The 24,816-nt window shown below is 39.9% G+C and overlaps 1 protein-coding gene across 2 annotated transcripts in view; it reads left to right on the forward strand.

Annotated features, from left to right (window-relative positions):
* Nucleotides 1-24,816, forward strand: part of ggnbp2 (gametogenetin binding protein 2) — an 83,193-nt gene that overhangs the window by 33,970 nt on the left and 24,407 nt on the right. For both annotated transcript variants that reach the window (XM_072589601.1, XM_072589600.1), the window contains exons 2-4: nucleotides 681-761; nucleotides 7,229-7,482; nucleotides 8,673-8,771. In XM_072589601.1, coding sequence (XP_072445702.1) covers nucleotides 681-761; nucleotides 7,229-7,482; nucleotides 8,673-8,771 — 434 coding nt within the window. The remainder of the gene's footprint in view (nucleotides 1-680; nucleotides 762-7,228; nucleotides 7,483-8,672; nucleotides 8,772-24,816) is intronic.

Consider the following 24,816-nt stretch of genomic DNA (forward strand, 5'->3'; position numbering starts at 1 on the left):
ATGGTAATTGTTTCCTATAGAGGTACATTTAAGTGATCATACTTGTCAAGGCTGAATTTTAGACGTGGAAGATCAATTAAACCACGAAGTGAGAGATGTATGGCATGGAAACAGACCCTTCGGTCAACCCAGTCCATGCCAACCAGATATCCTAAATTAACCTGGTTCCATTTGTCAGCACTTGGCCCGTATCCTTCTAAACCCTTTATATTCATACACCCATCCAGATGCCTTTTTAAATGTTGTAATTGTACATTGTAGCTTTAGATTTACTTTACTTAGTAAACATGCATATGTTTAGTGTCTCATTGTATTTAATAGCATTAGACAGCAATGTGTGATAGAAAACCCAGGAGTTTATTTTCTATTTATAGAATTGTTTCATTAAAATGTTTCTTAACCAACTACATGCAAGTTTTTAATTTGATTAGCTAATGGGCTGTTTGTAGTTAAAATAAACATTGTGGGATTGGTTTTAAAATCTGTAGAACAGTGCCTGTGGAGACCAAATTTTAAATACTTTCTTGGAAGAATAGATTGCAGAATTTGAGGCTTCTGATCAGAGAGCAGTTCAGAAAATCACTTGTCAAGGTTTTGGCAATTGCTTTTAGATGTCTTGCTCATTTCGGTCCCTCGTGTTATAATGACTATTAACTAACTGACTTGTATTTTTTCTACAGATGGTAATGGAATTCTCTGATAATATGTTGAACCTTGACGGTCACCAGGTCAACAGTGCACAACTGAAACAATTTATCCAGGTAAGCAGGAACCATGTTGTATACTGCAAACCTTTGTGTTGGATGTGAAGTACTGACTACGTATTTCTCTGATTCACTCCATTCTGTGGGGGGAAAAAACTCAGCACAATAAACCATTGGAAAAGGTTACCTGAATGAGCTGCAAAGCAGGAAGAGAGATGAGTGGAGTATTCAGGATTGGTATTTGTTCTTAGTAATAATGCAAGGAAGCAGGTAAAACACCAGCAACCATTGAGTATAAACTTGTAGCTTTTGTGTTGAAGCATTTTATACTACACTTTATATGTAACTATTTACCATAATTAGGTTATTTATTCAACCCCATAATGAGCCATTTGCAATATTTGAGAAGAATGTTCTTGATTCTAGTGCGAAGATTTGGGTCAGGAAATTTGATTTATATAAAGGACTAAATGACTTTGATCAAATAAACAGCCATTTAATAAATGTCACTAAGTCTAGGTTATCATAAAATATAGTCATTGATCTTTAAAATTTCCTTGACGAACTTAAACTTGGGGCTGAGAGAAAAAGTTAAAGATGGGTGGAGATGCTTTGAGGCTTTCTGGCTTTTACTTACAGCCTTTCTTAAATAATGTCACAACATTTGCCACCTTTCAGTCTTGTGGCACCTTACCTGTCGTTGCCAATCAAAGTATCTCTGCTAGGTGCCCTACAGTTCCTTCCTTGGCTTCCCACAATGTGCTGAGATACACTTGAACAGAACCTAGGGATTGAGCTATCTTATTATTAAGACTTTTCAGCACCACCTCCTCTGTAAAATGGACTTTTTTCCAGCAATCCGTACTTATTTTACAACCCCCTCTTCTCCTCTTGTCTTCCCCCACCCCGCCCACCGCCCCCTCACAAAAGAGTTCCCTCACTTCCAAATCTTCCTCTGCAGTAAATACTGATGAGAAATACTCATTTTAGGATCTCTTCCCATCTCTTGTGGTTCCACACTAGATGGCCACCTTCATCTTAAAGGGGCCCCCTTCAACACCTGGTTACTTTTGTTTGTTTATCTTTTGGATTCTCCTTTACCCTATCCGTCAAAGCTATCTTTTTATCCCTTTTTTGCCCTTGGGTTTCCTGCTTAAGTGTATTCCTGTACCCCCGAAACTCTGGGGTTTCACTTGATCCCAACTGCCTCATGAAGGAGCAGCACTTCAAAAGCTAGGCTTCCAAATAAACTTGTTGGGCCATAACACGGTGTTGTGATTTTTAACTGAACCTCTAGTTATCCAGTGTTTCCTAGTCCTTGCCAGCCTTAAATCTTCACGTAAACAGGAACATCATGGTTTTAAAGTCTCATCACTCCTTTGAAAGGGTCCACTTGTCAGCCTTCTGCAATCGCCTTTTGAAAATTGGACCAGACCTGTCCTTTCCATAACTTTGAAAGCTAATAGAATTATGATCACTGGTCCCAAAGTGTTCCCTTACTAACATCTTAGTCACTTCCCCTGTCTTCTTTCCCAAGAGGAAAAGCTTTGCTCCAGTAGGGCCATCTACATATTGATTGAGAATTTTTTCTTGAATACACTTAAATTCAAGCCCTTAACATATTCCCAGTCTGTTTGGAAATTTTAAATCTCCTCTGATTACAATCCTTTTGGGGTTACTGCTGATTATTGGCCAGTAGTACATAAGTGATCACTCCCTTATTTTTCAGTTGTATTTATAATAGCCTCACTGTATGATCTCTAAGTACTGCTATGATTTTTTTTCCCCTAATCTGAAAGAGTGCCCCTCTCCCCTCTGTCTACCTTTATAGTGACTGACAACATCCTGAAATGTTGAGCTACCAATCCTGTCCCTCCCTAAGCTGTGTTTCTGTAATAGCTATGATATTCCAGTCCCATGTACCCATCCATGCCCTGAGTTCATCTGCCTTGTCTGTTCGGCCTTTCACATTGAAATAAGTGCAGTTTAATTCTTAAGTCTTCCCTCATATTTTTTATTTTATTTTAATTTTATTTCCATTTCCATTGGATGTCATGGTGAGAATTGAAACCATGTATCTCTAACCCCCCCCCCCCGGTATTAGCCTAGGCCTTGGAATACTAGTTCAGTGATATTGCTACCACTGCACCTCTTCCCAAATATTTAGTTCAGCCCTAAGAAAGGTCATGAACAGTTAGTTGTATATCAGCTGATGGTGCCGTATCATCATCTGATCGGTGGTGTCATTAATGAGTGACCCAGAGGCAGAAGCTACACAATGGAAGTGTTTTCTTTTGCAGTGAATCTATAAGCTAATAAGTTGAAATAAATTGCGCATCAGCTTGATTTTGATCTTTTGCCATAAATTGTCATTGTCATGGTGACCAGGACTCTTGTATACTCTTTGTATTGGCATGAGAGACTTAAAAAGTGCACCATCTGATAGACCTCAGGCGGTTTTCCATAATAAAGCCAATGTCCATTGGATTTTATCATGTGACCTCAGGACATGTGAATTTCTTTACCTGTGGGCTTAGGGCAAAAAAAGTGGTAGACATTTTTCACTGACCAAGAATGGTTGGGCTTTTGTTAATATAAACAGACTAACTTGTAACTGCTAAATAGAAGATAACAATCATAGAATGGTTACAGCACTGGAGGAAATCCTACAACCTTTTGTCTCTGCTGGAGCAACTCAACTGGTATACTCCCCTTGCCATTCCCTGCTATTGTGGCTAAAGGTAGCATGATTTAAATTCTAATTAGTATTCTTTCTCCCTGTCTGCTCAATCCATACTGTTTGATTTTGAGCCTCTGAACCTTTTTAATTCTGTCTCTGTAATAAGAACAGCCACAGCTTCTTTAGCCTATCAGTTTTAACTGTTTAATGAAGTCTTTCATTCTGGGAATCGTTCTCATGGATTTCCTCTGTACCATTTCTAATCCCTTATCTATCTTGAAATGTAGTGACCAAATGTAATACTCCAGTTGAGTCTGGCCCCAAATATCTATACAACTTCAATATAATTTTGTACTGATGACACTAACTAGCATGTGTTGCTTTCTTTAACTGCTGCCCTGTACCCTATTTAGCATTTGAATCTTTTTCATAATGCTACCAAATAGAGCCAGATGTACAGAATGGAACAAGAAGTCCACGCTGACCGCATTCTCAATTGATCTGCTCCCATTTGCCAGCACTTGGCCCACACCTCTCTCTCTCAACCCTTCCTGTTCATATGCACATCCAGATGCTTTTTAAATGTTGTAATTGTGCAAGTCTCCACCACTTCCTCTGACAGCTCATTCCATATACATATCACCCTCTGTGTGAAAAAGATGCCCTTTAGGTCTCTTTAAATCTTTCCCTTCTCACCCTCCACCTATGCCCCCTACATCTGGACACTCTCCCCAGAGAAAATACCTTGGCTATTTACCCTATCCATGCCCCTTATGCTTGCATAAACCTGGCAGGCCTCAATTCTGTTTTGAGGCCCGTTTTACTTGGTGAGTCTGTTGTTAGGTAAGATTTTTAAAAAAAATTTACTATCAAACTTACTTATTCTGAAATTAGAAAAATTCTGATTTTCGAAAACCAGCTAGTTGCGAGCATTTTGGATGAAGGATTGTGCACTGTAGTATCTTTTTTACAGTTCATTAAACTTCCATGTTGTCCCATCTGCAATTTTAAAATAGTCTAAATTGGTAGCTTATCTCTTAAAATTAATGAACTAAATTAGTGATCCTAATGTTAATCACACTAGTACTCCACTACAGTCTGAAAAAATAGCATTTATTATTTATTTCCTGTCACTTGCCCAATTCATTCCCCTGCTGCTACTGTACCTTTCTATTTAGTGTTGTAACTTTTGTATTTTATCAAGTTCATTTTGAAATTTGTATAGCACATCAATGGCATTACTGTCATCAGGAGTGTCTCTGTTACCATAACTGAGAACTCAATTGAGTTAGTTGAACTCTTATTGTCTCTTAACAAACAAATATGTAATATTTTGACCACTGCCCCTTTAATATTCCCTATTTATACACTCTTCAGTTTACCCTACCCTATTCTCCAGAACCAATCCAGTAGTATCTTTCCTCATTAATTGGAAATCGTGTTATAGAAAATTCTTTTAAACCCTCACTAAAACTTAATCTTTGCTCTTAAACTAGAACTACCCCTGTTGGTTGGGATAATTGAAGTCACCTTATTGCTATAATTCTTCGACAGATTGGCATAATTGTTGTGTAAATTTGTTTCCTCTTTTCACTATAGTTGATGGTCTATAAAGTGCACTCAGTAGTGAAATGATTCCTCTGTTTCTTTGCTCTCTAGTTCATTCTCTGAAGACCCAGAAACTATTCCCTGGTCTGTCTTAACTGCCTGGATGAAAGTCATTATCATATATCTGGTTAAAGCTGTGGGGTGACCATACCCAAACATCCATCATCTCTTAGCCCTGTGGTTAATTAATATGCCATAATGGGTTTAAAGGAGTCAAGAATTTTAACCTGGTGATGTTGAAGAGATGGCAGGTCAGGCTGGTGTGTAACCTGTTGGGGAAGACTGGGCACAGTGCTGTTGGAGGCTGAGAAATGCTTGAGCCAGAATTTATCTCCTTACACCTTTTATCTAAAGGCTGTTCAGGAGTGTGTTGGAATAATCTAAATGAATGCAACCCCAATAACAAACCCAAGTTCTGCATCATTAAATATAAAATTAGCCCATTTAAGTGACACCATAGCTATGACCACTTGCATCTAAAAAGCACAAGGGCAGCAGATACATCGGTGAACCTCCCACCTGCAAATTCCCCACCAAGCTATTCGCCATCCTAACGTGGAAATATCATGGTTCCTTCAGTGTTGCTGGGTCAAAATCTTGGAACTTTCTCCCTACATTAAGTCTACCTACAACCCATGGACTGCAGTGGTTCAAGAAAGTAGCTCACTAACACCTTCTGAAGGGCAATTTGGGTGGACAATAAATGCTGGCCTTGTCAGCAATGCTCATCTCCCAAGAGTGAATTTAAAAAAGACACCTAGTTTCTCCCTTCACTAAGTCAGTTATGACAGTACGTATGACCAACGAGGGCCTTGCAATTACTCAAGGTTTCTTGGACAGCACTACCTAAATTATTAACCTCTATCACCTAGAAGAATAAGAACTGTAGACTTTCATAGCAACACTACCTGAAAGTCTCGAGTTACACACACCATCTTGACTTGGATATACTGCTGTTCAGTCACTGAATCAAACCCTAGAGCTTACTTCCTGACCATGCTCTGGATGTAGCTCCACCATCGACTGTCGTTTAAGAAGGTGACTGATCCTCAGTGGTGGTCAGGAATGGCAAAAAATGCCTGGCCTTGTCGAGAATTCTCTCTACTCTCTAAAGAATACAAATAGGTAATCCATTGTTTCAGTTCTTAGAGTCTGCTTAGTCCTCAAGATATAAAGTACAGAAGCAGGCCCTTTGGTCCAACTCGTCTGTGTTGACCAGATATCCTATATACTGTAAATCTAATTCTATTTGTCTGCATTTGGCCCACCACCTCCTAAACCCTTCCTATTCATATACCCATCCACATACCTTAAATGTTGTAATTGTACTAACCACCCAACCACCACTTCCTCTGGCAGCTCATTCCGTGTGCATCACTCTCTGCATGAAAAAGTTGCCCCTTGGGTCCCTTCTATATCTTTCCCCACTCACCCTAAACCTATACCCTCTAGTTTGTGCTCTTCCCACCCTGGAGAAAAGGTGGCTATTTACCTTATCCATGTCCCTCATGATTTCATAAACCTCTAAGGTCACCCCTCAACCTCCAACACTCCAGGGAAAACAGCCCTCTCATTCCGCCTCTCCAGACTTGGACCATCTTTGCAAATCATGCAAAATTCTATTGTCTTCCTAAATATGAACTAGAAAAGGGGTCTAAATCTGTAGTGCATTTTAAAATGAGTAGATGGAAAATGCAACATTTCAGTTCATTTGAAAATTGTTCGATTCCCTTGATTCTTATACGCTTGATGCAACCACCATGCGCCAACTTCTGTGAGCAGCCACAATTTTTATTTCAGCAAGTACAAGCCTTGAGGATCACTAAATATTCGCGATGCTTGTGAAGCATGTCAAGTGAAGCTCCCTGAACAAGGAAACAGTGCTTTTTACAGGGTTTTACATCAGTCGGTCTTGCACGCAAGACACAAACCCCGACCAGTCCCTCATAGTTACATGCCACCCAAGAGCAGTGTGAAGTGATTAGGTTGTCACATCCTGCCCACAAGACAGAAGAACATCGCCCACCGACATCCAAATACTTCCTTGTCAGCGGAGTCAATTAACCCTTTAACATCTCATTACGTTTTTAAAGTATTGCTGTTTCCTTTGAAGGAACCTAAAGAGGGTTGCAGTTAATGTTCTTAAAAATAACCAAAGTTTTTCCAACAAAGAGTCTCCTTTCTCAAGATCTAGATTTATGTAACACAATGTAACATTAAGTCTATTTTGTTTTAGCAACATGGCATGCTCAAGCAGCAAGACCTTAATATTGCTATGATGGTGACATCCCGTGAAGTCTTCAGTGCACTTTCTCAGCTTGTTCCATGTGTTGGGTGTCGACGCAGTGTGGAACGACTTTTTTCCCAGCTAGTAGAATCTGGTAATCCAGCTTTGGAGCCACTTTCAGTGGGGCCCACAGGAGTTCTTTCAGTAACTCGTGCTTGCATGACGGATGCAAAAAAACTGTTCACATTATTTTACGTGCACGGGTAAGTCAATACTTAATTCCCTTTTTGAGAATTAAATCTGACTAAATCATTTTGTTGCCATTTCCTGGCTATGTACAATCCATGATATTTTAAGACTGAGTGCATTTGAATAAATTTGCACAGGAGCAAATGTATTGATAAAACTAATCTAGTTTCACTCTGACTTTTCTGTGCCATTAATAAGATCTTGCCCTGAGCTGCTGTGTTGAGGAGGGAGTAAAACATGTCCAATTAAATGGACTTCAACTACTGACTCGCACAGCAGTTTTATTATACAATCGCATACATTGTAAATACTAACTTAATCAATTTGGGAACTAAAGGAACATTTAGCAGGGTATGCGCATTATGGGTTCTGATTAACAAATTTGGGAATTTTCTTGGATTCATTATGGCATGCAATTTAAAATCTCTTGAATGGAAAAATGTTGACTAGTTACCTTTTTGTAACAACGTTAATTTCAGTTAAATACGAATTCATGAAATGAACTTGGAAAGGATTTGTGAAGTTTTTTGCTTGAGACTGCAGGAGTGATTTTTTAAAACATTGATACAGCCTTCTGCTGTGAAGCGGAAGTGGCTAAAACTGGGATAATTTCAACATTTTAAACTCAGGAGTTTTGAATAAATTCAACATTTTATAGAGTCTAACAAGTTGAAATGAGCAACTTAATGTCACAATTAAAAATACGTTAGCTGCGGATGAACAATTTAAAGGTTCTACACTATTAGTCTTCTATGTTTTAGAAAAAAATAGAAAATATGCCATTCCATTAATTTGGTTGGGTTGTAGAGCTATATGAAAACAAATATTCAGTTTCTCTGAAAAATCATCTCTGCCATTCTCAGAGGTCCAGTTATGTTCTGAAAGCATGAGACTGACCTTTCTTTCCCCTGACCTTTGCAGTTATATTTTAATTTTTTTCTGACCTGATTAGAGCCTGAGTTTATTATTTGCTTGTTGCATTTTGCCAGTTTAAAGGAAATTATTTTAGGCCCCTTTCCCTTCTATCCAGAGAGTCCCAATCAAGACAACAGTCTGCACCATTAGAAATGGACTATTTTGGTGTAAATCATGTAATGTACTACTGTCAAGTAGAGTTACCTGCGTACAGGGCCACAGAAGTTTGTTGGAAAATGTTTTACTTTGTCAATGAGTTCTGTATAGTAAATTCTGAATTTCTTCTTAGGTCTAAACTAAATGAGACTATTGATGCAATTCCTAAAAGTAAAAAGAACAAAAGATGTCAGTTACATTCGTTAGATACGCACAAGCCAAAACCTTTAGGGTAAGTAATACTTGCAGTTGTTCTGTATTAGATAATAGGATACTTTAAGAACTGCAGTATTAAAAAATTGACTTACAAATTCAATTTAACCTAATAAAGCCACAGGAAATTAAGATTTTGCTCATTTTTGAAATGGCTTGTAAATCTAGAAAACTTTGCCTTTAGTGATTTGCTACTTTTTGAAGCCTTTTGTTGTTTTGATTATCACAGGGTATTTCTAATTTTATTTTAAGTTGAAATATATTTTTTATTTGCTAATGTCAATCGCTAAAAGTTTAGGAAATTTTCAGCAATGTTCTTTAGGCAAAATAAGTTACTTCATCGTACAGAGGCAAATTGATCAAAGGAATATTTGCTACCTACATAATGGTGTGATCAAAGGGAGCTTGACAAATTTAAGTTATCAATTTTGTTCAGTGCCTAAGTTGAATGCTTGTGGCCCATCTTGGTGCATGTTCTTAGGGTTATTGGGGCTTTGCCTTAGTTTTGTGATTTATGTATTTACAAGTTAAAGTATACACTTTGATCACCTTAACTGTACCTCTTTATGGTTTTCAAAACCTGTTCATTATGGCAATGAAATCTGTTCTGCAATACTCCAAATCCTGCAGCAATCAATTTTCAGAAGTGTAATACACTCATTAGGAACTTTTTTATTTGCTAGTTTCATATTCTTATTCATTACCTCAGCTCGGTTTCTATTTTGGGAGCAGTTTCCCTACCTAGAATGTTAGTGACATGCTTTGCGTTGTCCAACATGGTTTTTCTGAGGCCAGTCAAAAACTTGAAGGTACAGAGTTGTGACAGTAGCTACATGCCAGACTACCCAGGGTTTGATACTTGGCATAACTGAGTAAAAGTGCCATGCTGGACAGCTGAAACTAGTTTTTCAGGCTATGTCATCGGTAGAACGATGATGGTAATGTACTGCTCGCAGACCTGAGACTGCATGAGAGTTTCTGTTCCCTTTCTAACAACTTGGTAGATGCCCAAATATAGTCGTTTGGTTATCTGATTATTCTGGATTGGTAAGCAGGGAGTTGGTGAGTGATTTTGGGGAATAAGAGAGGAGGATGAAAGTAAAGAGAGGAAGGCACTGCATATGGCCTGTGAATGAGAAGGGAATGCTCCAACTGGAGCCTCTTTTTTTTTCTCTCTTTAGTTCCACATTAATTTTCAGGTTACTTTCCAGTAAACCAGTACGAGGAAATCTTAGTAATTTTGTTCTGGAATGTTTTTTTTCTTCTATCTTGTCAATTACAGGTATTTTGAGGAGAACCACTAAATTATGGTCATGCAGTTGTGGTCTTTCACATGTAATCCAATAAATTGACATTGGGAAGGGTTTATAAATTGGGATTGGCAGAAGCTTAACCTTTTGGGATCCTAGTTTGAAAGCATTGTGTTCTAACAAGGTAGAGTACTGATTGAACAAGTAATGTGATGCTCAATATTCCTCTGCTGTTGAACCGCATGGTCTCAGCTGGTTGAGCATTCACAGTACCTGTTACCTTTTTTCCAGTGGAAATAGAGATGTCCTTCATTGGTTGCTTAAAACTAAGTTGTCACCAATATTGTTTGGAGCTCCAGATTTGGATGAGTATATGCCACTTGTGAACAGGAAACATGTGAATCACATGAAGGTCAGTCTTTTGGCCTGCTGCTTGTTTTCAGAAGTGAAGTATCATCCTTTGGCTGTTTTTTTTTAAATTGATTTTCTTATTGTAGATTTTGCTGTCAGCATGTTCCCTTCAGTAAGGCAATCAGTCATAACAAGCCTTTTCTCCCTCCCCACCCATTTCGTTTTGCCCCATTTAGTGGAAGTTTTTTCTACTTTAATGTATTAGTGAAGCATTTTGAAGTATTGAATGATATTTCTTAACCTTATTGATAATTGAAGGAGCCCAGTCTCCTGCCTCTTGCTGTTGGAGATATCTTCATTGTAACACTGTCAGTCATAGCGTAATACAGCATGGTGTGTAATTGCACCCTTTCAATGGATTTTACCAAATTTTCCTTCCACTCTGAACTGAGGTTTGTCTGCACTTGTTCTTCATTATGTATGTACATTTTTTATGTTTTCCCAATATGTATCACCTTCCTTTCTATTATTGTTAATCTTATTTTCTCCATTCATTGTTCCATAACAGTCCCTGCAACTGCACAATGTTAGCAACAGCACCACCATGTGGTAAAATTTGATAATTGAGTTAACCTGACTGTGATGAGGGGTTGAAATACAAATTTCAGAAAATTTAAGTTATGTACTTTATTTCTGTTGTGGAACCATCTTTGACCCATTTGGTACTTTTGACTTTGTTACTAATATTTTCAAATCTCAATGCTGCTGCTTTTGAATTTTGCATTAAAAATCTGAAGTTGGCTTTTAACAAGCATTCATGTTCTTAAGGCATTCATTGCCTGCAGCGAATGGGCTTCAGCTAATGTGCTGATGCAGCTTCAGCTGGTAATGTGCCCAGAGATTCAGTTGTCTTTTTTCCTTGGTATGCCAATTAGAAATGCATGCTCAAGAGACAACTCGAGTAGGGAAATAAAGCCGCATTCCTACATCTGTGATGCCATGGCTTTATGATAGGTTGATGTTACAAGTGAAATCCCAGTTAACTTGTATTAAGTTACTTCAAGTCTCAAATTTGTTTCGGTCTGCAGTAGAAGCTGTAGGATTTGCTGTCTTGCATAATACACTTGATGTACATCTTTATAGGTGAAGGGTAGAAAGATGTATGTACAAATGATCCTGAGCCTGTTAACTCTTCTGCAAATTACAGTGAAGGGAACAGTGGCAGTGGAAACGCAGAGAGAGCACTAGGGTCAGATAAGAAAAGTAATGGAGACAGCAAGAAAGAAGTCAGATGTAGCATCCTTTTTCACTTTGGACCTTTTCAGCCACCACACAGGTAACAGGGAGATAAATGTAGAGGTAGTTTATTTGAGGTGTGTAGTGCTTTTTTTTTATTTTTAATAAAAAGTTGTCATGTTCGTACTTGGCTTTTAACCAAATTTATCCTTGCCATCAAACACTATTCATTCTACTGAGTACATAATTGCAATTGTTGATTATTGATTTACGGTCTTGGTGGCATGATGCTTATTAAATTAATTTAAATGCCTTTTATTCCAAAAAATAAGCAAGCATGTAACACCAGCAAACATTGCATTAATGGTTTATGATGACTAAAAGGTATAAACCATGACAGGTGAACTCGTGTCTAATCATTTTATAATTTGCTATAGTTGTTGGCAAGTTCGAATAAAGTCAGTTTTGGGTAGTGGAAAGAGCAACTATATTTTAATAGACTTGTAGTTAAACTTATTTTAAAAATCTGTAAAGCTTCCCTAACCATGCACCATTCTGAATGGTGCAAATAGCAATGCATTGCATTTAAAAGAAACTTTTCACGTCTGTGTAAAACATATCCTTTTGAGGGAAATCACAGTTGCCCTTCTGTTTATGTTCATGAGACTGCAACTTTCATTCAAGTTAGCATTTTTCCTATTGAAATTTGTTCTTCCCTATTAACCCTTCCCAAATAACAATATACTGTTTATTTTGAGATTTTAGTTCTGTACTATTGCATAAATGACTACTCTTAATGAATTTCAACAAGAGATGCTTCAGTTTAACTCAACATTCTTTGTCTCCACCAGATTTGAGGGTGTGTGGGGTTATTTAGTCACCAAATTGGGTGGGAATGGTCTCGAATGTTTTCTTGTCTGCCTCCCATTAGATTTTAAGGATTGTTTTTGTCACCACCAATCGGACTTTGGCATAAATGAAGCATCATATCTAGGTTCAATAGCAATTTGGTATAAAAAAGAAACTTGTTTACATAGCATTCATGATGTAAAGATATCACAACACTGATTTTGGGTCAAATTTAAGCATCTTTTAAAGTGTGGTCACTTTTGTAACATAAGTAAACTAGAACCCGTTTTCTAAAAGTTCAATTCAAACTGCTTATGAAAATGGAAGATTTGAATTTTGGTTACCTGAATGAAGGTTGGTGGGAAAACTGGTTCAATTAGCCCTGGACTTGGTTCCATGCTTGTGCAATTATGACATAAAATATTTAAAATTTGCACTACATCATATATTGGGTTAATGTAGCTACTATAGAGTTCCAGGAAGCAATGTATTTCTTATTCCTGCCAAAGTATTGCATTTGTCCAGTGATGGCTATTCAGGTTATATTTAATATAATAAAATCCAAAAGTCAGAAACTGAATCTTCAGGCTTAAGATCTGAATTGCTACAAGAAGTAAATCATTTTTAAAACTGGAATTGGGAGTGAATTTAGCTAAAGTCATAATGTTTTTGAATCCAAGGCTATATTTTCATTATATTAAAATTTAAATTTGAGTTTGGCCTTTGTACAAAGGACATTACATAGTCTGGAGCTTTTTCCACACTCGATTGATGATTTTCTCCAAGAATTGAAAAGTATTTATGGCTAGTTAACAAGTGATTGGATTATTTGTGTTTAGGATTAAATTTGCAGTGAATCAGTGTACTGATGTAGCTGAGTGACATTATGGGGCAATTAACTGATTTTTTTTGAATTGACAAAATAACAATAGGACGTTGTCTGTCTTATAAATTGCAAATTCAACTTGATATCTTGGACAGACCTTTTACAGTATTCAAAGGTAGCCTCAGCTGCACATTCTTGATCACCAGTTGTGCTACTTGGCTATTTTATCAAGTATACAGTTGATTGGGGTTGGGGGCGCTGTCAGGGGAAGGTGGGTGTGTACAGAGGTTATGCTTTGTTTTAAATTCTGTTTTGAGTCCACGAGGCTGTAAAGTACCTAAAATCTTTATTTGACACTGTCTTCAGGTAAATAAGCACTACTTGGAAATACTGGCAGATCATAAAATGGTCTGTGTAAAAAGCAGGAAAGGAACTGAAGATATGCTAATTTGCTGCTAATATAGGATTGTGTGTTGTGAAGCGGACAGCAGTCTACAAAGGAATATGGGTGGGTGAGGAGAGAAAAGCAAATAGGGGTCATAATGTTGAAAAACGTGGATTTGTTTACTGTGGTAGGAAGGATAGAGAAGCAACATATTTAAACAGACTGAAGAACTGAGGCAGAGGGGGATCTGGGTGCCCTGGTACATGAACTACACATGTATGCAGAGGCACCAAACACTGCAGCTGTGTAAGGTTTTGATTAAAACATCTGGAGTACTGCATAAAGTCTTCATTGAGGTTCTAATTATTTTAAAACCATGAATGGGTTCACTGCTTGACATGGAGTGTCTGAGAAGGAAAGTTTGTTTTTTAACCCAGGTTATGCCTATGTGCATTAGAATTTAGAGGTATGAAGTGATCTTAGTGAAACAACATGAGGTGTCAAGGGGGTTTGATGGGTGGATATTGAAAAGAGACTAAACGTAGGAGAGACCATTTTGATAAGAGGTCTCAATTTACGACAGTTCAGAAGTTCCTTTGTTATAAGACCCACCCCCTGCATTGAATATTTTATGGCAGAGGTGGGTAGGTTCTTGATGAGAGTTGAAGGATATCAAAAGTAGGCAGGTAAGTGGAATTCAAGTCATAGTCAGATTAACTATAATCTTATTGAATGTATTACTCTTCCACATTATAGTTGTAGGTAATGATTTAGGTAAAAATCCATTAATCTACTGAAGTTCATTGTTTCAGTGCATAAGCACTTCACAATTTTTTTTAAATTTTGTATAAACTCAGTTTTACCAAAACTCTGTGCTTGATCTTTCAGGAAAGAAATCTGACATCCTTATCCCACCTGGCTCACAGTAACACCAGTTCCATAGCTTAATATGGTTAACTCTTAATGCCTTCTAGCCAGCCACTGAGTTCAAAGGCATTTGGGGTGGGCTTTGCCCAAAATTCCCACATTCCTGAAAAGAATAAAGAACATTGTTCAGTAAAGTTTTATCTATTATGAGCATGTTGTGCTGATTATTTTTATTTGGTAATAAAAGTTTACTCGTGGCTTTTTTAAAACCCAAACTTGTCAGTTTTGGGTCATTTCAGAAAGTTCTATTCTAGACATTGATGCCTCAATCCAGGATCATCAAAATCACAAAGACAATTGAAACAACAAAACAGATCCTGAGTTTCTGAAACAGATGTCAGAAGCGTTCAGAGTTTGTGGAGAGGGTTAAAGTTAACACTTGGGGCAATTGTTCTAAGCAGAAACTGGTTCTGCACATATACTGTGTCTGATATACTAGAGAAACTCAGTACTTTTCCACTTTTTTACACACTAAAACAGTTGTCATTAAATTCATTTACTATCTATGGTGTCACTATGTTTATTAGTGAAAAAGTGCTCCAAATTAATTGGTACTGAGTGGTTTGACATGTTCTGAAAATGTTAAGGAATGCTGAATACAAGCTTTTTCCTGTACATCACTCTGTTTCTGGTCTTCCCAATTGTTCCCTAAATCATAACTTATTTAGATTCTAATGCTGAACTCACCCTATTATGCCTGATTTGAAGTGTGACACTGACTACTACTTACTTCCACTTGACTGGTCATAGCAAATGTTAGATTTAACCAGAGTGAGAGAGATCTGGCCAGTTAGTGGTTTTAGGATAACATCATTTTAATGTAAAACAATTCAAAAAGGTTTCTTTTGACACTGAATAACAGGTTTATTACTAAAAAGTAAACTTAAAGGAAGATGCAATGGCTGGAGATGAACAGTTTGAATTCTGTATAGTGATATATATATATAAAACCTTTTATAAGCTAACACTTCAATCTGGGAAGGAAAAAAGAAATGAAAGTGTTAGCTTTAAAGTACTTTGACTGAATTAAGCTCATGGTGTGGGTGGGGTGATGTGTCATTGGTTGTCCCAAATATTATTCTGAAGTTATTTTCTGCGCACAAGCTGCAGTAACTAGCATGTCTCCTTGGAACAATTATAACAGGCTGAATTCCTTTTTCGTGGTGATAGGGCTGATGTCCTCTTTGAGAAATTAATTGTGGCTTAATTCTTTGTTTATATGTTGGCGTATTAAAATAAATGTAATTATTCAAGTTACATGATACCAAGTTATGCTTCTAAGCATCTTGGTATATGGGTCATTTTCTGCAAATTTTAGAAAGTATCATCAGCTATCACTTTTTTTCCCTGTGGTTGTAGGTATTTTGAGAGAGAGTTTGCCATTGCAGCTCTAAAATAGTCTGGCATTCTGGTTTTTTGCATTTTTCCATGAGTTTGGAGAGTTTGATGTATGTACAGAAACCTACTTCAAAATTATTTAAGAGCAGGAATGATCCCAATTTTTTTTATATATTGCTCCATAGTATATCCCTCTTGTTTTTTTTTGAGATCCCACTGGATCCTGTATGTCCAACTCATCATCTTGAAGCAAATAGTGGGAAGATATTCAGAGTCACTAGCATCCATCACGACCTTGAATTTAGTAAAATTTGGGGCAGCCAGCGTTGGTTATTTAAGATAGGGACTGCCAAGCTGAAAGCTGTCATAGAGCACAAAGGCTCTTTTGGCCCATTGGTTTTGAACAGTACATACTCAATCATATTTTAAATTCCATTTTCTAGCACTTGGTCCATAATGTCAGCCTTGGGCATTGCGACTACACAAAACTTAGATGTCATGAGGGCTTCTGTCTTTGTCATCCTTATAGGCACTGAGTTCCAGATTACCACCACTGTCTGAGTGAATCTTCCTGCAGCCCCCCCCCCCCCCCCCCCCCCCTGCACTCCCCGAATTCCCTCTAATGCTGTTGTCTCCCCTTGCCATGCCCCTCATAATTTTCATTCTTCCTCTGTCTCCTCTGCTCCAAGGAAAACAAACCCAGTTTGTCTAATCTCACTTCATGATGAAAATTCTCTAGCCCAGATACTATTTGGATAAATCCCCTCTGTAATCACATACCTCCAATTAATAACATTCAGAACCGCACACAGTACTGTTAACTGTAACCTAACCAAACTTGATACAGTCCCAGCATAACTTGCCTCCTCTTAAAACTCTATGCCTTGGCAAATAAAGGCAAGTATCCTTCCAAGGGTCCTATGATTCAATGTAAATTTCCTTGTTGTCTTTATCCTGCCCAAGTGCATCACTTCACATTTGTGAATGAATTCCTTCTGCACTGATTAGCATGTCTATATTCTAAAGCTATGCTCTTTACTATTTGCCACACGATACAGGCACTTGGTCACTAAAAAAGTCAGTCAACCATCACCCTCTGCTTCTTGCAACTCAGCTAGTGCTGGATTCTTTTAACCAAATTTCCTTGTATCTCGTGGGCTCTTACCCTCATTAATCAGTCTCCCATGCATAACCTTATCAGAATCCTTGAAGTCCAAGTAGACCACATTGAATCATTGTCCACACCTACACACCAGGTTATCCTGATTGCATTACCTTTTTTTGTTTTCTTCTATTACATATTTGTCAGTGGCACCTATATGGTAATAGCAAATTAATAGTAGAAAGCACACTTCCTCAAAGCATCATTTATTTTGTTTGGCATTGGGAGAAGGAGCACTTTCAGTGCCAGTATGTTTGCTGTTTGTGGCACCACCTGTTCCTGACTAGTGATGTCCCCTGAGTAGACTTGACAAGATTGTATCAAGATAACAATTGTAGTTGTAATATGTTTCCAAAAAGGTAAATATAAAAAGTCTGGGTGTGACACATGAAGTCTCACCTTGCCTCCCACATTCACAAAGGCACTATCCTGAAGCCCATCAGACCCTCTAGACAATGACCAATATATTGTACCATGAGCACCCCCATAACGAGGCTAAGAGATGGGATTCCTTTTGTTTGACGCCTGCGATTAATCCACTGAATCCAGAGATTTGTCTTTTTCATAAAATCAGTTTATGATAGGAGATATCCTCAAACTAAATTTAAGGATAGGTTGGAGCAAAGGGTGAACCTTTGCAATAATCAGCTGACTACTTTTTCAAAAAGGGCTTCCATCTGTTTTAAGTGACTCTTGGAGGGGCAACTATATGCCAGTTTGAAATCAAAATATACGACATAGTTAGAAAAGCGCAGCAGGTCAGGCAGCATCAAAGGGTCAGGAGAATTGACGTTTTGGGCATAAGCCCTTCAGGAATGAGGAGGATGTGCCAAGCAGGCTAAGATAAAGGTAGGGAGGAGGGACTTGGGGGACGGGCATTGGGAATGCAATAGGTGGAAGGAGGTTAGGGTGAGGGTGATAGGCTGGAGTGGGGGTGGGGGCAGAGAGGTCAGGAAGAAGATTGCAGGTCAAGAAGGCAGTGCTGAGTCAGAGGGTTGGGAAGGAGGCGGCCATCTGGGTTGTTTGGTATTGGAATTGGACCTCTTCAAAGACCGCAATTTCCCCTCCGACATGGTTGACAATGCTCTCTACCGCATCTCCTCCACTTCCCGTTCCTCCGCCCTTGAACCCCACCCCTCCAATTGCCGCCAGGAGAGAACCCCACTGGTCCTCACTTACCACCCCACCAACCTCCAGATACATTGTATCATCCTCCGTCTTTTCCGCCACCTCCAAACCCCACCACCAAGGATATATTTCCCTCTCCTCCCCTCCCCTATCAGCGTTCTGGAAAGACCACTCCCTCCGTGACTCCCTTGTCAGGTCCCCCCTCCCCCCCACCCAACCTCCACTCCTGGCACCTTTTCCCTGCAACCGCAAGAAATGCAAAACTTGCACCCACACCTCTCCCCTCACCTCCCTCCAAGGCCCTAAGGGATTCTTCAATATCAGTCACAAATTCACCTGCACCTCCACACACATCATTTACTGCATCCGCTGCACCCAATGTGGCCTCCTATACATTGGGGAGACAGGCCACCTACTTGTGGAACGTTTCAGAGAATACCTCCTACGTAGTTAGAAATTCAAGCTCTTTACTTGGTGAACCCACTTTTAGAAGTGGAATTTACTTAGGCTAACTGGCAAATTTAATGTTGAAAAAGGTCGAATGATATAATGAAGGCTGATTTATTTCTGTAGCTTGGGGTGTAAAGGAAATCTGCAAATATCCCTTTAGCGAATCTGTTTTTTATAGAAATGGCTCTTTCAATGCTGTCAATACAATCCTCCTGGTGAGGAATTTGGTTGGAGTTTATGGTTACTGCATTACTGTTCTGTAGGATATGTAGAATCTGGTTGAACAGTCAGGCTTGGGTGCTAATGTGTTTGAACCAAAATAGCCAGAATTCCCCAATCAGATGATTTTTCAACATGTATTTCTACTTGCACCTGTTTCTCAGAAACTAAGCAGTGAGGATGCTGTTTTATGGGAGGATATTTTCCTCTGCTTCACGTTGTGTACATGGCCAAGATTGCATACCCTGGTATCACTACCCACAGCAGTTAAGAATATGTAGTCTTGCTAGGTCTCCTTGGTAAATATATGCAGATATGAGATTTTGGTCTCTAATAGAACATTTACAGCGCAGTCCAGGCCCTTCAGCCCTCTGTTGCACCGCCCTGTCATACTAATCTGAAGCCTATCCCACCTACCCTATTCCATGTACGTCCATATGCCTATCCAATGACGACTTAAATGCACTTAAACTTGGCGAATCTACTACAGTTGCAGGCAAAGCATTCCATACTCTTACTACTGAGTAAAGAAACTACCTCTGACATTTGTCTTCTACCTATCACCCCTCACTTTAAAGTTGTGTCCCCTCATGTTTGGCGTTCCCATACTTGGAAACAGGCTCTTCCTGTCCACCCTATCTAACTCTGATTATCTTGTATGTCTCTAAGTCACCTCTCAACCTCCTTCTTTCTAACGAGATCAGCCTCAAGGCCCTCAGCCTTTCCTCATAAGGCATTCCTTCAATACCAGGCAATATCCTAATAAATCTCCTCTGCACCCTTTTCAAAGCTTCCACATCCTCCTCATAGTGCGGTGACCAGAACTGTACACAATACTCCAAGTGTGGCTGTACCAGAGCTTTGTACAGCTGCAGCATAACCTCCTGGTAACTCGATCCCTCTATTAATAAAGGCCAAAACACTGTATGCCGCCTTAATAACCCTGTCAATCTGGGTGGCAACTTTCAGGGATCTGTGTACATGGACACCGAGATCTCTCTGCTCATCTGCACTCCCAAGAATCTTACCATTAGCCCAGTACTTTGCATTCCGATTACTCCGTCCAAAGTGAATCACCTCACACTTGTCCACATTAAACTCCATTTGCCACCTCTCAGCCCAGTTCTGCATCCTATCTACGCCTTTCTGCAACCTACTACATCCTTCGTCACTATCCACAACTCCACTGACCTTCGTGTCATCCGCAAATTTACTAACCCACCCTTCTAAGCCCTCATTTGTGAAAATGACGAACAGCAGTGGAACCAAGTCGCTAGTAGCTGGACACCAAGATGAACATGTACCATCAACTACCATCCTCTGTTTTCTTACAGCAAGCCAATTACTGAACCAAACTGCTATATCTCCCACAATTCCATTCCTATGCATTTTGTATAATAGCCTACTGTAGGGAACCTTATCGAACGCCTTGCTGAAATCCATATGCACCACATCAACTGGTTTACTCTCATCATCTTGTTTGGTCACTTTGTCAAAAAAGTCAATAAGTTTCGTTAGGCACGACCTACCCTTCACAAAACTGTGCTGACTGTCCCTGATCTAGATGGTTATAAATCCTATCTCTTACAACCTTTTCCAACACTTTACCAACAACTGAAGTGAGACTCACTGGTCTATAATTACCAGGGTTGTCTCTACTACCCTTTTTGAACAAGGGAACCACATTTGCCATCCTCCAGTCCTCTAGCACCATTCCTGTAGGCAATGATGATTTGAAGATCAATGCCAAAGGCTTGGCAATCTCTTCCCTTGCATCCCAGAGGATAGATCCCATCTGGCCCAGGGGACTTATCTATTTTCACACTCTGCAGTAGTTCTAATACCTCTTCCTTGTGAACCTCAATCTCTTCGAGTCTAGATGCAAGTATCTCTGTATCTTCCTTGCCAACATTTTCATTTTCTATAGTGAACACTGTTGAAAAATATTTAGTGCTTCCCCTATCTCCTCTGCACACACAACTTCCCACTATTATCCTTGATTGGCCCTAATTTAACTCTCATCATTCTTTTATTCCTGACATACCTATGGAAAGCCTTGGGGTTAACCCTGATCCTATCCGCCAACGACTTCTCATGTCTCCTCCTGGCTCTTCTGAGCTCTTTTTAGGTCTTTCCTGACTTCCTTGTAACCCTCAAGCACCCGAACTGAGTTTTCACATTTTATCCTAATATAAGCTGCCGCCACTGCCTTCTTGACCAGGGATTCCACTTCCTTGGTAAACCACAGCTCACGCATTCTGTATCATCCTTCCTGCCTGACAGGTACATACTTATCTAGGGGACACAGAGCTTTTCCTTGAATAAGTTCCACATTTTTAATGTGCTCATCCCCTGCAGTTTCCTTCCCCATTCTACGCTTCCTAAATCTTTCCTAATTGCATTGTAATTTCCCTTCCCCGAGCTGTAACTCTTGCTTGGTGGAGTACACCCATCCCTTTCCATCACTTTCCATCGCGAAAGTAAACCCGACACAATTGTGATCGCTCTTTCCAAAGTGCTCACCTCCTTCCAAATCTAACACCTGGCCAGACTTGTTACCCAGTACTAAATCTAAAGTGGCTTCGCCCCTTGTAGGCCTGTCTACATACTGTCAGGAAGCCCTCCTGCCATTCTGCACAAAAACTGACCCATCTATAGTACTCATACTGTAGTGATCCCTGTCAATATTTGGATAGTTGAAGTCCCCCATGACAACTACCTTGCCTGTCTCATTCCTATCGAGAATCATCTTTGCTGACCTTTCCTCTACATCTCTGGTATTATTCAGAGGCCTATAGAAAACTCCCAGCATGGTGACTTCTCCTTTCCTGTTTCTAACCTCAGTCCATACTACCTCCGTTAACAAGTCCCCAAACATCCTTTCTACAACTGTAATATTGTCCCTGATCAGCAATGCCACACCTCCCCCTTTTGTTTACTATCTTCTGTGTTCTTACTGAAACATCTGAATCCCGGAACCTGCAACAGCAATTCCTATCCCTGCTCTATCCATGTCTCCGTAATGGCCACAACATCGAAGTCCCGGGTACCAACCCATGCTGCTAGTTCACCCACTTTATTTCGGATGCTCCTCGCGTTCAAGTACACACACTTCAATCCAGGTTCTCGCTTGCCAGTGTCAGATAGTTGATGTGGGAACTCCCTACTCTCATCCTGTTCTGTACTTGTCCTACAATTTTGATTCCCATCCCCCTGCTGTATTAGTTTAAATCCACCTTAATAGCTTTAGCGAATTTCTCACCCAGGATTTTGGTACCCCTCTGGTTTAATGAATACCATCCTGCTTGTCGAGGTACCTATCCCTGAAAGAGCTCCAATTAATCAAAAACCCGAAACCCTCCTTCCTGCACCATCTCTGTAGCCACGTGTTCAACTCCTTTCTCTCCCTATTCCTCACCTCACTAGCACGTGGCATGGGCAGCAATCCAGAGAAAACACCCGTTTGTCCTAGCTCTAAGCTTCCATCCTAGCTCCCTGAATTTCTGCTTCAAGTCCCCCTCACTCTTCCAACCTATGTCGTTGGTGCCAATGTGGACCACGACTTGGCGCTGATCTCCCTCCCCCCGAAGGATCCCAAAAACACGATCAGAGACATCATGGGCCTTGGCACCCGGGAGGTAACACACCAACCTTGAGTCTCTCTTGTCCCCACAGAACCTCCTATCTGTCCCCCTAACTATCGAGTCCCCAATGACTACTGCTCTGCTCCTCTTCCCCCTTCCCTTCTGAGCAGCAGGTGCCCCACTGCTTTCCCCTAGTAAGTCATCCTCCCCCAACAGTATCCAAAATGGTATACTTACTGTTGAGGGGAATGGCCACAGGGGATCCCTGCACTGCCTGCCAGTCCCCTAGCTGTCACCCATCTGTCTTTGTCTTTTTCTTTTATCTGGGGAGTGACTACCTCTAAGTCCTGTCAATAACCCCCTCTGCCTCCCGAATGATTCGAAGTTCATCCAACTCCAGCTCCAGTTCCCTAACATGGTTTTCGAGGAGCTGGTGTTGGGTGCACCTCCCACAGATGTAGTCAGCAGGGACACTAGTGACCCTTCCTTCCCACATTCTGTAGGAGGAACATTCCACTGCCCTAAACTCCATTCCCACTATTCTAACTCCTAAAGTGACTCCTTGAAAAAAAAAATTAGGAAATAAACTAGTTACCTTACCTTGTCAATCTGGCTCCCACAACTTTTTTTTTTAAGGTTAGAGGAGATGAATGGGAGACACTACCCGAGTAGCGTCTCTGGTAACGCAACCATGCAAATATAAACTGTTCTACTCACCCTTCCCAGAAGTCCTTTGCTCGATCCTCCCTCGCTGGCTTCAAGGTAAGAAGTTTAAATATACTTACTGGCCTTCCCGACAATCACCCCTCACCAAAGTCACCGGCTCCCGCCTCTCACTGCTCCTGCCTCTCACTGCTCCTCTTAAGTTTAATCTTCTTAAGTTCAGTATTTGCTAATGGAGCAAAAGGAGGCTTTTTGTGAATTTTCCACGTCTCCCTCTGCCACAACTTCATCTTCTACCGTAAGGCTTTCGGTGGATCACCATAATGCTAATACACAATTCTTTTGCTGAAACATTCAGGTCTCTGCTTGCTTGTCTGCCCTTTTTTTGACTATTTGTGAACCTTTAGTACGCTCTTGAGCTGTATTGCAGGCTCTTATGAATTGAACATAGATTTGTCCCTTTGCTCCATCAATTTTGTTTGAGGGCCTCTTAACTTGTGTCCATAAGCTGATTTTATAAAAAAAAAAAGACATCTCTGGACTAAATGGATTAATTTCAGGTGTCAAACAAAAGGAATCCCATCTTAGTCCGAGTTATGGGAGCACTGAAGGCACAATATGTTGGTCACTGTCTTGATGGTCTGATTGGCTTCAGAATAGTGCCCTTATGAATATGGGAGGTAAGCTGAGACTTCAGTTATATTGCATCCAGACTGTTTAGTGTTTAATCAGGTCACTGCTCTAGAAGGAAAAAATCCCCAGAACCTTTTCCTGTCTCACTCACTGGGCCTTTCTGAAATCACTGCCTTCACCCCCAAAAATAATCAACATGCAGGAGTTGGTCAGCCCTGTCCAGTGCCTGGCTGTAGGCAGAGGTGTCACTTCACATGCACTTGAGACAAAAGTCCAGGTGTATGCTCTTGTTAGTACTTGTCATTCAAGCATCAGTATTTAATAGTGGAAGAAGTTGTGCCTTTTTCCCAGCGGAAGAGTTTGGATAGCCACTGTCTCTGAGCGTGACAAGTTTACCTATCTCTGTAGAATAGGGAATCACTGCTTTTCTTTTCACAAGAATTCCCTTTAACTGAGATCATCACCTGTCCTGCTTCCACAGACCATAAGATGTAGGAGCAGAAGTAGGCCATGTAGCCCATCGATTCATCTCTCTCATTCAATTCAAATCATGACTGATCTGAAAACTCCATTTTCCTGTCTTTTTAAAAAATCTTGCCTATCTTATCTTTGAATTACTTTACCACAAAAAGGCTGTCAAGACAAAGAAAACCAAGATTCACTGCCCTCAGAATAAATTACACCTCGTTTTATCTTAAATGTGCAACCCCTTAATCTGATGTCTTCTGGTCCAAGACACACCGGAGAGAAAAATCCTTTTCTTTCTAGTACCTTGTGAATCTGGTGTTTCCATAAGGTCACCCTTCATTTGCCTAAAATCTAATGAGTACAAGCCCAATGTACTCAACATTGCCATAAGCCAGTTCCTCCATACCTAGTATCAGCCTGGAAAGCCTTCTCTGGACTGCCTGCAATGCCAGTATATCTTGGGGTCCAAAGCTGTTCAGTCTGAGGTGTAACCTAATAAGCATCATGTATAGTTCTAGCAAAGCTCCCTATTTTTATATTCTTACTCACTTTTGAAATAAAGCACCTATTACCTGCTGAACTTGGATGTGTTTTG

Source organism: Chiloscyllium punctatum, chromosome 19 (genome assembly GCF_047496795.1).
Source record: "Chiloscyllium punctatum isolate Juve2018m chromosome 19, sChiPun1.3, whole genome shotgun sequence".
Lineage (NCBI taxonomy): Eukaryota > Metazoa > Chordata > Chondrichthyes > Orectolobiformes > Hemiscylliidae > Chiloscyllium > Chiloscyllium punctatum.